The sequence below is a fragment of the Ailuropoda melanoleuca genome, chromosome 12 (genome assembly GCF_002007445.2).
Source record: "Ailuropoda melanoleuca isolate Jingjing chromosome 12, ASM200744v2, whole genome shotgun sequence".
Classification (NCBI taxonomy): Eukaryota; Metazoa; Chordata; class Mammalia; order Carnivora; family Ursidae; genus Ailuropoda; species Ailuropoda melanoleuca.
In genome coordinates this window covers 31,896,971-31,913,730 of record NC_048229.1, presented here as the reverse complement: position 1 = coordinate 31,913,730, position 16,760 = coordinate 31,896,971, and the positions used below count along the sequence as shown (strand labels likewise).

Below are 16,760 nucleotides of genomic sequence, written 5' to 3'. Positions count from 1 at the left end.
ACACCCGCGGCCATATCTATGTAGCCACATTCCATGGGCACTCAAAAGTCTTGTATAGTACCATCGCCAATTCTACCTAGAACCCCAGGCTCCTGGGCATTCTGTCCCCCTGGCTCCAGCTATCGTATATCTGGACAGAGAGAATATTGGGGGAGCTTCCCACATATACCCACAGAAGTGCACCACTTTCCTCTTAGGGAGGCTCTGTGGCTAGACCTGATCCCCTATGATGAAGGGGCCCTTGGGAAAAACTGGCCCGCAAGGAGGGTAAAAGCACCCCCACTTTGGAAGGACCCACCCTCAGGTGCTAAGTCTGTTCCAACTCACGGTTCAATGCTGATCTTGGTGTCATCCTTTACCATGCAAATGCCAAAAGAGCCATCCACTTGATCTAGAAAACATACAACAGCAACAAAAAGTTTCCAGAAGACTGACCATAAGTGTCCTGGGGGTCCCTTCTGCCTGCCTTTGCAGAGTAGCTAAAAGCAATCTCTTTAAGACGGTGTGGGAGGGAGATTCCTCAAAAAATTAAAAGTAGAACTACCATAAGATCCAGCAATCCCACTTCCGGGTATTTTTTTTTTAAAGATTTTATTTATTTGACAGAGATAGAGAGAGTCAGAGAGTATAAGCCAGGAAGAATGGGAGAGGGAGAGGGAGAAACAGGGTCCCCGCACAGAGGGGAGCCTGACATGGGGCTCGATCCCAGGACCCTGGGATCATGACCTGAGCTGAAGGCAGATGCTCAACCGACTGAGCCACCCAGGTGTCCCCTGCTTCTGGGTATTTATCCAAAAGAACTGAAATCAGTATCTCAGCGATATCTGCACTGCCATGTTTATTCAGCACTATTCACAACAGCCAAGTGGAAACAATCTAATGTCTGTCAGAGGAGTGGGTAAGGAAAATGTGGTATTTACATACAATGGAATACTAGTCAACTTTTTTTTTTAAAGGAACCTTCAATATGCAACAACATGAATGAACCTTGAGAACATTATGTTAAGTGGAACAAACCGGTCACAGAGAAGGAAATACTGCATGACTCCACTTATGTAAGTATCTAGAATAGTCCAATTCAGGGGTGCACGGGTGGTTCAGTTGGTTGAGTGTCTGACTCTTGGTTTTGGCTTAGGTCATGATCTTGGGGTCCTGGGATCGAGCCCCACATCAGGCTCTGCACTCGGCACTGGGCCTGCTGGAGATTCTCTCCTTCCCCTTCTCTCTCTGCCCCTTCCCCCTACCCACACGCATGCTCACGTTCTCTCAAAATAAATAAAAATCTTTAAAGAATAGTCTAATTCACATAATCAAAAGTGGAATGGTGGCTGCCGGGGCTGAGGGAGTGGGAAGTGGGCATTTATTAATCAATGAGCACAAAGTGTCAGTTACACCAGATAAGTAAGCTCCAGAGCTCCTCTGCACAATGTGGTCCCCACAATCAACAATAATGTACTGTGTACTTGCTCATTTAAGGGGGACCCATATCAACTTCTTTTTTTTTTTAAAGATTTTATTATTTATTTGACAGAGACAGAGACAGAGACAGAGACAGAGACAGCCAGCGAGAGAGGAAACACAAGCAGGGGGAGTGGGAGAGGAAGAAGCAGGCTCATAGCAGAGGAGCCTGATGTGGGGCTCGATCCCACAACGCCGGGATCACGCCCTGAGCCGAAGGCAGATGCTTAACCGCTGTGCCACCCAGGCGCCCCCCATATCAACTTCTTATCACGATAAAACACAATCAGAAAAATATTTATTTATTTATTTATTTGAAAGAGAGAGGCAGGGGAGAAGGGCAAATGGAGAGGGAAAGAGTAACCTAAGCAGACTTGGTGCTGATTGTGGAGCCCGACACAGGGCCTGATCTCACAACCCTGAAATCATGACCTGAGATGAAACCAAGAGGTGGTCACTCAACCGACTGTGCCACCCAGGTGGCTTGATAACACACGGTTTTAAAAAAAAGATTGCATGGAAGGGGGATTGGACTTCTGAAAAACAGAGTAAGGAACTCAGCAAGACAACAAATTGATAAAAACTATTTTTTAAAAATAGTAAGCTAAAGTCTCTGGAAGTTGTCCTAAAGGCAAACAGCATTTTAGGAAATACTCATTTAAGAAAATGACCAAATAGTGGTAAGAACAGTGAGAGTCTGGGGCATCTGCTTGTCCCTTACCCACCCAACCCCCAGCTCCATGTAACAGAAGCTCTAGCTGGAGTGCCCGACTCTAGGCAGGTACATCCAAGGAGACAGACTCTCTCTCCCTGCAGCATCCATGCTTGAAGAATTAAAGGGAGGAATGATGAAAATTTTTTATCAAGGAGAAAATACCATCAAGAGACAGAAGATTTTTAAAAAGAACCAAATGGAAATTCTGGGGTTAAAAAAAGTACAATAACCAGGGTGCCAGGGTGGCTCAGTCAGTTAAGTTTCTGACTCTTGATTTCTGCTCAGGTTGTGATCTCAAGGTCATGAGATGGAGCCCCGCATGGGGCTCTGTGCTCAGTGGGGAGTCTGCTTGAGATTTTCTCTCTTCCTCTGCCCCTCCGCCCCCCAAAGAAATAAATCTTCAAAAGAAAAGCACAATAATCAAGATGAGGCTCAACCACAGATTTCAGCTGGCAGGACGAATGATCAGCAAATCTGAAGATAGATCAATGGAGATTATGTGATCTGAAGAAGAGAGAGAAAAAACAATGGAGAAAAATGGAGTGAGCCTCAGAGAAATGCAGCACATCATTAAGTGCAGCAAAATGCTTGTAATGAGAGTACCAGAAAAGGAGAAGGAAGGGATGAAAAAACATGTGAAGTATTATGGCACTGATACAACAGCTGAAATCTTCCCCAATTTGGTAAAAAAACAAAAAACAAAAAAAAACCCACAAAACAATATATAATGCAGGAAACTCTATAAACTCCAAATAGAATAAACACAAAGAGCTCTACACCTAGACACATCCATCATAGGCAAAATGTTGAAAGCCAAATATAAAGATCTTGAAAGTAAAAAGAGAAAAACAACTTGTTTCATGCAAGAGCACCCCAGTAAGATTAGCAGCTGACTTCTCGACAGAATCAATGGAGGTCAGAAGGCAGAAGGATAACATATTCAGGTTGTTGAAAGTAAAAAACTGTCAACCAGGAATCATATCCAGCAAATCACTTTTCAAAAATAACTGTGAAATAAAGTCATTCTCAGATAAATAATAATTGAGATTTGTTGCTATTAGGTCTGTCTTGTAAGAAATAGTAAAGGTGAAGGGATGCCTGGGTGGCTCAGTCAGTTAAGTGTCCGACTCTTGGATTCAGCTCAGGTCATGATCTCAGGGTCATGAGATCGAGCCCTGTGTTGGGCTCCATGTTCGGTGGGGCGTCTGCTTGAGATTCTCTCTCTCCCTTTGCCTCTCCCTCCACTCTCTCTCTCTAAAATAAATAAATCTTAGAAAAAAGAGAAAGTGAAGGTGGATTATCATTCAGTCATAAAAAGGAAAGGAATGCTGACACATACTGCGACATAGATGAAACCTGAACACATCATGCAGGAGACGGTCACAAAAGACCACATACTGCAGGATTCCATGTACATGGAATGTCCAGATTATCCAAATCTACAGAGACAGAGAGTAAACTAGAGGTTACCCAGGGCTGGGGGTGGGGGCAGGGACAGGAGTGGCGGCAAATGAGCGTGGGGCTTCTTTTGGGGGTGAGGACAATGTCCGAAACTTGATGGTAGCAATGGCTGCACGGTTCTGTGAATGTAATAAAACCCACCGTATTACATGCTTCAAAGGGATAAATTTTAGGTAGCTTGTATCTCCATACTGATAACAGACACCTAAGAAAGTTCTTTAGACTGAAAGCAAATGAGACCACATACTAATGTGAATCAAAACAAACAAAGGGTGCTGGTAAAGGTCATTATATGGGTAATTATAAAATTATAATCACATATTTCTTCTAACTCAAAAAGTAATGGCAGAAAACTATGTATTGTGGGCCTATAAAATATAGAAATACACTATATGTGGCAATAATGCCACAAAGCAGCTGCCCTGGTGTAAAGAAATACTATCCCAGACAATAACCTGAATCCACAGGAATAAATGAAGTTATCAGTAACGGTAAATGAGAAGGGTAATATAACAAACTCTATAAATAATGCCTATTTTCCTTTATTCTCTTTTTTCATATAACATAAAATTACATAAAATAATAACTATGACAGTGTGTTTCTGGGTTTCTAATATCTATGTGTATACATACTACATATTGTTATATACATGTTTATAACAACAATTGCAAAGGGGTTAGAAGGAACAGAATTAGATAGAAATGTTCCTATATTTTATTAAGTTGATACACAACTGAACACACACTGATAAATTAAGATGTATGTTTTAAGTCCTAGAGCAACTCCTAAGAAATGACTAAGAAAAAGTGAAAAATTAATTAAAGGAAGGGGTGTGTTGTACAAGAAACTATTCACTTCGTACAAAAGCAAGCAGAAAAGGAGGAACAGAAGGAGAAAATGACATGAGACATATAGAAAATAAAAAGCAAAATGAAAGCTATAAATCCAACTGTATCACTGGGACATTAAAAGAGAATGCTTAGACAAACCAATCAAAAGGCAGCTTGTCAGACTGGATACGAAAATATGATCCAACCGATGCTGTCTGTAGGAGACTCACTTTCTTTTTTTTTCTTTTTTTTTTAAGATTTTATTTATTTATTTGACAGAGAGAGAGACAGCCAGCGAGAGAGGGAACACAAGCAGGGGGAGTGGGAGAGGAAGAAGCAGGCTCACAGCGGAGGAGCCTGACGTGGGGCTCGATCCCATAACGCCGGGATCACGCCCTGAGCTGAAGGCAGACGCTTAACCGTTGTGCCACCCAGGCACCCCTCGCTTTATTTTCAAAGACACAAACAGGTTGAAAGTAAAAGAAGAGGAAAAACTATACCAAGCAAAAAACCATAAAAGAGATGGAACCGCTATACTAATGTCTGGCAAATTAGACTTTTTTTTTTAAAGATTTTTTGAGAGAGAGAGAAAGAGAGTGGGGGAAGGGGGAGAGGGATAGAGAGAATCTCCAGCAGACTCCTTGCTGAGTGTGGAACCCAACGCAGGGCAATCTCATGACCCTGAGATCATGACCTGAGCTGAAATCAAGAGTCAGATGCTTACCGACTGAGCCACCCAGGTGTCCCTGCAAATTAGACTGTAAGACAAAAAATGTTACTCGAGGGGCGCCTGGGTGGCTCAGTCGTTAAGCGTCTGCCTTCGGCTCAGGTCATGATCCCAGCGTTCCGGGACCAAGCCCCACATTGGGCTCCCTGCTCAGAGGGAAGCCTGCTTCTCTCTCCCCCACTCCCCCTTCTTGTGTTCCCTCTCTCGCTGCCTCTCTCTCTCTCAAATAAATAAAATCTTTTAAAAAAATATTACTCTAGGGGCGCCTGGGTGGCATAGCGGTTAAGCGTCTGCCTTCGGCTCAGGGCGTGATCCCGGCATTATGGGATCGAGCCCCACGTCAGGCTCCTCCACTGTGAGCCTGCTTCTTCCTCTCCCACTCTTGTGTTCCCTCTCTAGCTGGCTGTGTCTATCTCTGTCAAATAAATAAATAAATAATCTTTAAAAAATATATTACTCGAGAAAATGACAAAATTATTGTAATAATGATAAATGATACCATAATGGAAAAAGGTCAGGCCATCAGGAAGATATGGCAATTATATAAACATAATGTACCTAAAGAGAGTCCGTAACAACTGACAGAAAAGAAGGATAAAATGAACAATTAAAAATAATAGCTGGAGGGATGCTTGGGTGGCACTGTCAGTTGAGCGAATGACTCTTGGTTTCGGCTCAGGTGGCAATCTCGGGCTTGTGGGATCGAGCCCTGAGGTGGCCTCCATGCTCGGTGTGGAGTGTGCTTGGGACTCTCTCTCCCTCTCCTTCTGCCCCTCCCCCCATGCATGCACATGCTCTCACATAAATAAATCTTTAAAAAATAATAGTGGGAAATTTAAATACTTTCAATAATGCATAGGACAGCTAGGCAGAAGATCAACAGGAAGTAGAATACTTGAACTAACTCCTCGTCGCAGACAAATACAGTGTATCCCGTCCGCCATCAGGAGACTACATTCTTCAAGTACACATGGGACATTCTCCAAGACAGAATATATGCTAGCCTACAAAAATGCTTCAAAAAATGTAAAAGCACTGAAGTAATACAAAGTATGTTCTCTGACCACAACAGAATTAAATTAAAAATCGATTTTTTAAAAAGGCAATTTGAAAAATTCACAAATAGGTGGAAATTTAACGACACACTCTTTATTAATCACTGTATCAAAAAAGAAATCAGGGATGCCTGGCTGGCTCAGTCGGTTAAGCGTCTGCCTTCAGCTCAGGTCATGATCTCAGGGCTGTGGGATCGAACCCCAAATCAGGCTCCCTGCTCGGCAGTGAGTCTGCTTTTCTCTCACCCTCTGCTCCCCACCTCCACTCGTGCTCACTCACTCACTCTCTCTCTCAAATAAATAAAATCTTTAAAAAAAAATCAGAACACACTTTGAGATAAATGAAAATATGAATACAACATATTGAAACTTGTGAAATGCAGGTAAAGCGGTGCTCTGAGAGAAATTTATAGCTATAACTGTCTGTATTAAAAAGAAGAAAAATCTTGGGGCGCCTGGGTGGCACAGCGGTTAAGCATCTGCCTTCGGCTCAGGGCGTGATCCCGGCGTTATGGGATCGAGCCCCACATCAGGCTCCTCTGCTATGAGCCTGCTTCTTCCTCTCCCTCCGCCTGCTTGTGTTTCCTCTCTCGCTGGCTGTCTCTATCTCTGTCGAATAAATAAATAAAATCTTAAAAAAAAAAAAAGAAAAATCTCAAATCATTTATGGTCAATTGGCTTTCCACAGGGTGCCAATTCAAGCCAATTCAAGAGGGAAGGGACAGTGTTTTCGATAAATGGTGCTGGAACAATGGATATCCACATGCAAAAGAATGAATTTTTTTCTCCCACTTCACACAACATATAAAAGTTAAAATGGATCAGACATGAATTTAATACTTAAAATGATACAAATCTTACAAGAAAACACAGAAGTAAATCTTTGCGACCTTTGCTCAAGCAAAACCTTAGATACAACACCCAAAGCACAAGTGACAAAAACTGAATTGAACTTCATCAAAATTAAAAACTTTAGTCCTGCAAACAAGACCACAAATAAAATGAAAAGACCATGCCCAAATTGGGAGAGAATCTGCAAACCGTTTATCTGATAAAGGGCTTAATTTCAGAATATATAAGAAACTGAGTAAAAAAAGATAACTCAATTTAAAAAATGGGCAAAGGATCTGAAAAGATTACAAATGGACAGTAAGCACACGGAGAGATGCTCAGTCTCAGATTGAAACCACTGCACGTACTAGGATGGTTACATAAGAAGAAAGGTCACGAGTGTTGACAAGGACGCAGAGAAGCTGGAACTTTCATACGACGCTGGCGGGAATTTAAAATGGTTCAGTCATTTTGGAAGACAGTCTGGTAGCTCCTCAAGTGGTTAAACACAGAGCTACCCTATGACCCAGCAATTACACTCCTGGAATGTATGTGAGAGAAATGAAAGCATATATCCAACGAAAACCCGTACGTGGACGTTCACGAGCAGCATCATTCACAGCAGCCAAAGAGAGAAACGACCCAAAGGCCCGTGAACAGATGAACGGATACGTAAAACGTGCTGTGTGCAAACCATGGGATATTACTGGGCCGTAAAGGGGCATGGATCTCCTGCACGTACTACCACCTGGATGAACATGGGTGCTAAGTGAATAAACTAAACACAAAACGTCACCCACCGTATGATTCCAATTATACGAAATGTCCAGAACGGGCAGATCCACAGGGAGAAAAAGTAGATTAGAGGTTGCTCGGGGCTGGGGAGATGGGGGCAAAAGGGGGTGTGTGTGACTGCCTGGATACGGTGCTTCTACTGGTGGTGACAAAAATGCCCTAAAATTAGATGCTGCGATGGGCACACGACCCTGTGAACATACCAAGAAATACTGTATACTTTGGGTGATTCATATGGTTTGTGAATTACACTCGGGCGAAACTGTTAAAAATTATTCAAAGGGCAGGCAGAAGGGGGTCAGGCAGAACAGTCTCTGCATTTTCTTTCTGGCTGTAAAATTCTAAGCACTTAGAAGGCTGCTGGTCCCAGGTGGTGCTGGGATGCTCCGAACTGCAGTGGGACTCACAGGGCAGCGGATCTGGCCCCCAGCAGGCCCGCCACATGCGCAGCAGAGACTGTGCTGCCCGCGTCACTCACCAAGCATGTTGCTGATGAGTTTGTCAGGACCAGCATGAGCAGAGGTGGAACAGAGGGTGTTGAAGTACAGCCCCGAGCCCTCCCGGATAGGGCTGAGCATTGGGGGCGGCGTGTAAGGGGAGCACTGGAACAATCCCTTGAGCAGGCGGTCCACCAGGAACACTGGAGAGCGCAGACAGCTCTGGTGGCAGCCTCCCAGGCCCGGCTCCCCACATGAAGAGGGTGGAGGAGGGGAGAACAAGGCCTTGGGCTGGGGGCGCTTCTTCCGCTTCCTGTGCTGGCTGCTCTCCTTGCTGTCTCTTTCCTCCCCATCTTTCTCTTGTCCCTGGGGAAGAAGAGAGTGCAGAACCGCAGGGATCACTCGAGGCCACCTGCCACCCAGCTCAATCTTCAGGAGAGCGGGAGAGTGGGAAAAGAGGACAGACTCTGGGGACAGAGGGACATATGACCTGCAAACTGGCATGCCCATGCCTGGGGCCCTCAGAAGAAGGAGTCGAGCAGGGGCCCACGCCTGAGCCAGACCCCAGATCCTAACTAAGCCGCTGGAGTCCTCCCACACCCCTGTGCCCTCAAGGAGAGGCCTTGACTCAGGGGAACCTGGAAACAGGTGAGGCCAGTGTCAGTTGTTCAAATGCCTGGCCTTTAGAGAGTGGGGGCCAACAGTGCAACAGCATGACCAAACGAAAAACAGCAACAGGTCCTATAAGACGGGCAAAGGCATCTGTGTGCCTCGTCCCTGAGGCCAGCACGGGCCTGTCTGGCGGGATCCTCCAAGCACGGGCTGAAGACACTGGTCACTCGAACTCACAGTGTTCTCTCACCTCCATGCAATATCCCCTCCTCTCTGCCAGTCTTACTCCTCCTCTCCTCCAGGTCTCAGCTGCCACACCCCTCCTCCAGGAAGACCCCCTGACCTCCTCAGGCTGAGTCTCTGATGCCCCCTCCGGGTGTCCTGTACTCCCTCTGCTGCTCCTCACAACCCAGCCCGCCCTGGGGCATCACTGTCTGGGGACAGGTCTACTGACTCTACTGGACCAGCAGCTCCAGGGGGCATGGTCACCAGAGTCCAAAGCGCTGCCACCACAGGGGGGCTCCAAGGAAGCTCAGTGGATGTTAATGACTGAATAAACACGCTCTCTGAGACTCAGATATTTTTTTGACGTTTGGCCTGGGCTTCCCCACAGCTTCCGTCAGCAGGTAGGGGAAACAGCAGGAAGGAAGTGGCCTGACCAGCACCCACCTTGGCGGTGTTCCCAGTGCGTCGGTTCCCTGGAGCTACAGGCATGGGGATCCCCGAAGGGGCTGCAGCTGTGTTGTCGTCGGAGGATTTCTTAGCTCCTGGGGGACTGTGCCCATCCCCCTCTGGCCTCAGCACTTGTCTCAGTGGCTTGCAAAACTCCGTGCCAAATACCTAAATGCAGAAAATCGATGGCTCTTTAAGATTAACTGGCGGGCAGGACAGGAAGAGCTGCTGGCCTGCAACGATGGCCTGCCCCCCGCCCCCGACTCCTGGTCCCCCCTGCCCAGCCTTCCCCAGGGGGATATCTCCATCCTGAGATAAATGACATCCACTCGCCTACTCCCCAAAAGCCTGCCAGAAACCCTGAAAGCACAGAGCCCACTGTGCGCGCCCCTTCACCTGCTGCTCCTGCTTCCCTCGAGGTGACGGCCACTGGTCGCTGTGAAAACACATGTGGCTGCTCAGCCCTTTCTCTGTATAAAACATCTGGCTGCAATTCTTGCAGACATAAGTGCTCCTTGGCTCTGCCCAGTCTGCAGGGCCCGCATTTTGCTGGTTACTGTGGGGAAACATGGCAGGAGGGAAGAACGGGAGAATGGGACTCTGTCCCCATCACTAATTTCGCTTTGTTTTTGTTTGCTTGTTTGTTTTTAAGTCTGATCCACTGATAACTCTTGATGAACCCTAAGAAGTGGAGAGAGGACACCCCAATTCTTCATGGCCAGGTGCATACCTCTTCAGGACTGAAGCATCCAGAACTCGGTGACCCAGGCCCAGCACAGAGAAGCCACCAGAGGAATCTGAGGGGCTGAGCTCCCCTGGGCCGGGCGGGGTATGGGTTCTGAACTTACCATCCACCTGCCACGTTGTCCTCCTTCAGCGGATGGGGGAGCCGGTAGATATTCCCACCCTGAAGATGAAAATACATCTGAGCCAACATACTGGAAAGGAGGTATGCAAAAGCTACAGCTCTAAGACTCTGAGAAGAAAGCACAGGCATAATTCCTCATGACCTTGGAGGAGGCCCTGGTGCCTTGGATGACACTGAAATGAAAGGACAGAACTGACAAATTCGACTTCATCAAAACTTAGAACGGCCGTGCTGCCAGAGAGTGAGAAGACGACCCCCGGCATGGGAGAAAATCACCGCAAGTCACATACCTGACAAGGGACTTGTATTCATAACACATAAAGAACTCATATACAGTTCAGTGACGAGAAGTCCAATAACCCAATTTAAAAATGGGCAAAGGATCTGAAAGACATCTAACCCAAGAGGATTCACAAATGGCCACTATGCACATGGAAAGACGCTCAGCGGCGTCAGCCATCAGGGCAACGCCAATCAAAGCATAGTGATGAGAAACCATGTCACACACACAAGGATGGCTGGGCTAACCAACCTGGAGAGCGAGCAGTGTCTGTGAGGATGTGGGGAAGCTGGAGCCCTCCTATACTGTGGGTGGGGATGTTAAATGGTGTGGCTGCTTTGGAAAAGTCTGACGGTCCCTCAGATGGTTAAACACAGAGTCGCCATGTGACCCAAGAATGCCACGCTTCGGTACTTCCCAAGAGAAATGGAACCTATCTCCACACAGAAACCTGTACGCAAACATTCACAGCAGCACTCTTCACTCTGGCTGAGAAGCGGGAACGACGCAAATGCCCGTCAACTGATGAACAGATTAACAAAACATGACACAGCCACACGGTGGAACATTACTCAGCCATATAAAGGAGCAAAGCACGGACAGGTACCACAACGTGGACGAGCCTCAAAAACACACTAAGTGTAAGAAGCCAGACACAGAGGGCCGCGTGGTGTATGAAATGTCCAGAGGGGCAAATCCATAGACACAGAAGGTAGATTCATGGTTGCCAGGGGCCGGGAGGGACGGAGAGGTTGGGGGCAACAACTAAGGGTGCGGGGCTTCTTTTTTGGGGTGACAAAAATGTTCTGGCCAACGGTGGTAACAGACGCACAACCTTGTGAATATACTGAATGCCACTGGAAGGTACACTTTAAAATGGTGAATTAAATGATATGTGCTGTTAGAAAAGAGGCAGCTGTGGGGTGACGGGAAGGGTACTGGACCTGGGCCATGGTGAGGAAGAGCATCTCCATGCCCAGACCCAGTGCCACCCACACGGACAGAGCCACTACCGCTCCGCAGGTGCTGGTGGGCGTTGGGACCGTGACTCCCACCAGGAGAGACACGGCATCGCACGCAGAAATATTTACAGGGACAGGATCTCTACCTTTATGTCCTCTGAAGAATTTAAGGAGGCTGATACAAAAGGAAGTGGAAGGCAAAAAGCAATCAAGCAGAAAAAGCTTCGGGGAGAAAGTGTCTCTGACAGTTCTAAAGACCTCATTCTCAGCTCTTTTGGGGGAGGGGGAGACGGGGAACCACAGCCTCTGTGAACCTTCCTTTCCGCCACTCTAAACATGCCCCGGAGGACCCCAAGATTAAACACAATGCCTGACCAACCAGTAAATGCGGGAGCAAGTCATGAACAAGACTCCGGCCTGGAGCACGGGCAGGTGTCGGGTCTTGGGAGGGAGGGCCCAGGTACCTGGATTCTGTTGAATATGGTCAGCTTGGACTTGGAGTCCTGCAGCGGCTCTGCCGGAGGCCCAGCCGACGAGAAGGAGGCCATGGCTACCTGGCTCGGGGAGGCTGTGCAGCACATATCCATTTTCACCTTCTCCTTTCGGAAGCCGGAGAAGCGCTGGGACCTGGAGTTGCCGGAGAAGAGCCTGTAGCCTCCGCCCCGGGCGCAGGCCTGGCTCTTTTCACCTTTTGTGGCCCCTAAAGCTGTGCCATTCTCCGCCTGGGTCTGCTTCCCTGAGAGCTGGGCTCCAAGGGATTCCTCCCCACCTAACTGGGTCTGCCGTGGGCCCCCTGGGGAAAAGATGTCCCCCAGGTCCAAGGTCCCTTTTGTGGATCTCAGCTGCTTGGCCAGAGAGGAGATGTCTGGATTCGCGGGAGGGTCCAATGATGATGCTGTGAGGGACGGAGGAGCGGTGGCCACTTCTGGACCTGCCTTTAAGTCCCGTCTGGTGCTGGCTGGGGAGGCCTCTCTGGGGAACACTGGCGTGATTTTCCTCCTGCGGGCTGGGGACCCCTCTGGCTCCGGGTTCCCGGGGCCAGCATGGAGAGAGTCAACAGGGGGTGCCGGCGGTGGGGGCTGCTGGGACCAGGGCCCCGGCAGTGGCTTCAGGGTGGCCTGCTTGCCCTCGGGCCCAGGGAGCTGAGAAAAGATCCGCTGGGACTTGGCGATCATCTGGAACACCTGCATCTGTTCGTGGCTCACTAGAGACTCCTGGGACTTCAGGAAGAGCTGCCGAAAGAGTGGTGTGGCATCAGACGGGTGCTTCTGGGCATCCTGGAGGCCAGGCTCCCCGGGGTTTTGCCACGAGAAAGAGTCGCAGTCAAACTTGTTCTTCTTGAAAACCCAGGAGTCGTCTTCCCCGCCGGCATATCTCAGGTCACTGGAGACCTCCCCAGGTGCCTTCAGGAGCGTGGCAGGGAAGGGCAATGTGTCCTCCAGACTGGTAGTGCCCGAGCTGGGCGAGGGCTCCCCTGCAGGGGAAGTGCTGCTGGGCCCGGGGCCTGACTCACAGCCCTCCCGGGACGGCACTGAGGGGGGCTTGTGGACCAGGAACACATTGTTCCCTTTATTCTTGGGGCATCCGGGCACGTTCCGGAGCCACTGGAAGTTGTGGCTGGCTGGCTGGGAACTGGCAGGGACCGTCTGGCCTCGGAACAGAGGCAGGCAGGCAGGCAGGGGGCCGCCCTCGGGCCAGCCCTCCAGGGTGGGCGGCAGCGGAAGCACCGGTGGCTCCGACTCGGCTGGGTCGGTGCTGCCGTTCTCCACGGCTCTCGAGTGGACGGCCGTGACCATGGCAGCAGCAGGCTCCTTCCGCGGGGGCCGAGGCTCCTCGGGAACATCCGTGCCCCGATTTGCCGGGTCCGCCGGGATGCCTGCTGGGGTGCAGGAGGAGGGCCCAGAAGAGGGTGCGCGGGGACAGGCCGCGCTCCTCCCCTCCCCGCCATCGGAGGGGGCCGCAGGGGCCAGGACGGGAGAGGGGATCTTCTGGTGGACGATGCTGCTCACCAGGCAGCGCAGGAGGTCTCGGCTGGGCAAGAGGGAGCCAGGGGACCTGGCTTCGGGGGGCCCCAGGGAGCGCGGGGCCTCGTGGGTGTGAGGGAAGTCCCCGCAGGCCTCCTCCTCCGGGGGCGCCTCCTTCAAGATGCACAGGCCGTGCTGCACCTCGTAGTGGCGGCGCAGGGAGCGGTAGTCGCAGTAGCTCTTGCTGCAGCCCGGCTCGATGCACACGAACGGCTTGGTCTTCTGGTGTGTGAGCATGTGCCCGGTCCTGCGGTCACACGGACGCAGGCGTTAGCGGGTGCCCGGCTGCCGCTCGCAGGGGATCCCAAGTGTATCCCCGAGGGGCAGTGGTGCACCCGTATCACCAGTCAGAAGCTACACTCACTCCCCCACCCCCACGAGGAAAGACCCAAGTGGCCGCTGCTTCGGTCAGAGCGATGCAAGGGGCACTCCTCTCCCTCACCTTCAAGCAAACCCCTTATCGGAGGGAAAAAAAATCAATGAAAGCCAGACTGGCGTTCCCCAAAGTGAGTTCCCAAGGAACACCACTCCTCCAGAGCTGCTCCCTGAGGACGCGGGCTCAGCTGGCAAGGAAGTTTTGAAAAAACACTATTTGCTCCTTGGAGGTTCGGCGTAGCGAACCGAAAAGCCACACAGTACGTCGACGTCTCTTTCACCTCCCACGTCTCTCAAACTTATTTGCCCACAGAGCCATTTACTCAAATAGCCCCTTTTACTTGAGGAGACGCTTACTTGGGCATGACAACCCCCCCCCGCCCTGGCTTAGCTAGAGTCTTTGCCTTCCCACAGCACCCCTCTAAGGAGACAGCTACCTGGAATCTGCCCCCAGAAAACAAAATTTTACAGATGCCCCATCAGTAAAAACTTCCTAGCAAACGGCCAAATGCGTCTCCTGGAATTTCTGCAATTATATATCACGACGAATATGTACTACGTTTACGTCATACTTCTAGCCGCGTTACTCTATCGCAGCATAAACCAATGAGTACGTCAGGCTCTAGGTTCCCAGCAGCCCTACCCTGGTCAAGGCGGGGAGGGGAGGAGCACGCCCCCCAGCCACGCCCCAGCCCCCCCATGCGGCCACGCCCCCCCAGCATGCTCCTACATACAGGTGGTCCCCCCCAGCCCCCGCACATGCTCCCACATACAGGTGGTCCTGGCGCTTGAAGGCCTTGCTGCAGATCTTGCAGACGTGCTTCCTCTCCTGGCTGTGTGTCAGGTAGTGCTTGCTAAGGGAGCTGGCGCTGCTGAACACCTTCCCGCACAGGCTACAGTCCAGAAGCGGGTTCTGGGGGGAGGCATGCTGACGCTTTCCTTTCCTGCTGCTCCCACAGGTGGCCCTGCCTCCTTCATCAGCCTCCTTAGGCACCTTGAGGACGCCGAGCCCCAGGTCTGAACAGAGGGAGAGAGAGCACAGGTTATGGACCTGTGGGGAAATCAGAGGGCACTGTTAAGGCGCTTGGCGGATCTCGGGGCCACAGCCCGCAGGGGCAGAGGGGCCAGGTCTGTGCCCTCCAACTCCAGTGGCTTCATGCACAGAGAAAAGGGGGAAGGGAAAGGGACCATGGTCAGGCCAGCCCCACGGGATGGCACTGGGAGGGACGGCGGATGTCTGAAGCACTTCTGGGACAAGGTGACCACCATGGGCCGGCTTTACATTTCTATCATCCATGGCACTCTTGGAAGGCCAAGCCAGAAAAACAGAGTCCAAGACTTTAGCCAAGTACAAACACTTCCTTGCAGCCAATTCCACTTCTGCAACGTCACAGGAATAAACACAGATTTGTACAAAGAGGTGGCTGGCAAAGCAGTTAGCAGTAGCACCGCCTTTCCTGCTAGAAACAGCCCAGCATTGGATGAAGGGGCGCACAGGGGACCCCGGGATGGTGTAAACAGTCTAGGGCACAGCATTTAAGATAAAACTGTGGGAAAACAGCTGACGACATGAATGGATATTCACACTGAGCTCATCAGTGAGAAAATAGCAACCTGTTACAAGACAGAATAGGACAAAACAATTTGAGTGGAAAACAAGCTGAGAGAATGGCATGGACAGGGGATTATGGGCCACTTCCATTTCCCTCTTCTCGTGTATCTGAGTGTGGTTCCATGTTTTCTGTATCCCTTGAGGTAAAACGATAAAAAGCATGTTTACAAACCATTCACCTGAGGGGCTGGGGAAGGGACGGGAATGCTCAGGTGGGAGAGGAGCAGAGTGGCCAAGCCTCTCAGGGGCCAGAGTGTGGGGAGGGAGCAGCCCGCTTCCGTCTTGCTCCAAGAGACAGAGATAGGTTTGGTTTCATCTGACTGAAGAGAAGCAGATTTCAAACCACTGGAAATGGAGGGGCCATGGTTGCAAAGACGTGCGGGCTCCTGGAATTCCCCTCCCAGCACTCGTGAACACCCACAATCGTCTGGTGGACGGACCAACTGCAGAAGATATTGCTGCTCTTCAGGTCGGTCTTCAAGACAGACCGGACCGCCTTGTGAGATGGCAAGTTGAGAAACCGCCGCTTCTCTTGGGCGCTGCGAGGGGCAGGAGTGAGCAGAGCAGGTGCGCCGGGAGACACCGCAGGAAGGAGCCTGGACTGGAGACTCCCAACTCCGTCCGGGCCGTGGGCCGTTTGTCCTCCACGTGCCTGCTCGCCTTCTCTTCATGTAAGAAATGACCGTGGCAAGCGGTCAACTGGTCCCAACAGTTTAAATGCAGAATAAGAGGACTCCCGTCAGAGAAGTCCTCAGACCTGCTAAGCTACTTTAAAAATGCTTGTGAAAGCAACTATTAAACCAGAATACAAAACGCTGCTCCACGGGGCACCTGGGTGGCTCAATCGTTAAGTGTCTGCCTTCGGCTCAGGGCGTGATCCCGGGCGTTCTAGGATCAAGCCCCACATCAGGCTCCTCCGCTGGAGGCCTGCTTCTTCCTCTCCCATTCCCCCTGCTTGTGTTCCCTCTCTCGCTGGCTGTCTCTCTCTCTGTCAAATAAATAAATAAAATCTTTGAAAACAACAACAACAAAAAAAACGCTGCTC

General features: G+C 50.1%; 1 protein-coding gene across 1 annotated transcript in view; it reads right to left on the bottom strand.

The window, feature by feature from the left end:
• ZNF541 (zinc finger protein 541) overlaps positions 1–16,760 on the bottom strand; it is a 41,301-nt gene that overhangs the window by 11,759 nt on the left and 12,782 nt on the right. Inside the window, exons 3-9 of the mRNA XM_011229656.3 lie at positions 14,877–15,120; positions 12,169–13,975; positions 10,443–10,501; positions 9,991–10,150; positions 9,592–9,762; positions 8,352–8,676; positions 328–391 (exon numbers count right to left, since the gene is read on the bottom strand). Coding sequence (XP_011227958.2) covers positions 328–391; positions 8,352–8,676; positions 9,592–9,762; positions 9,991–10,150; positions 10,443–10,501; positions 12,169–13,975; positions 14,877–15,120 — 2,830 coding nt within the window. The remainder of the gene's footprint in view (positions 1–327; positions 392–8,351; positions 8,677–9,591; positions 9,763–9,990; positions 10,151–10,442; positions 10,502–12,168; positions 13,976–14,876; positions 15,121–16,760) is intronic.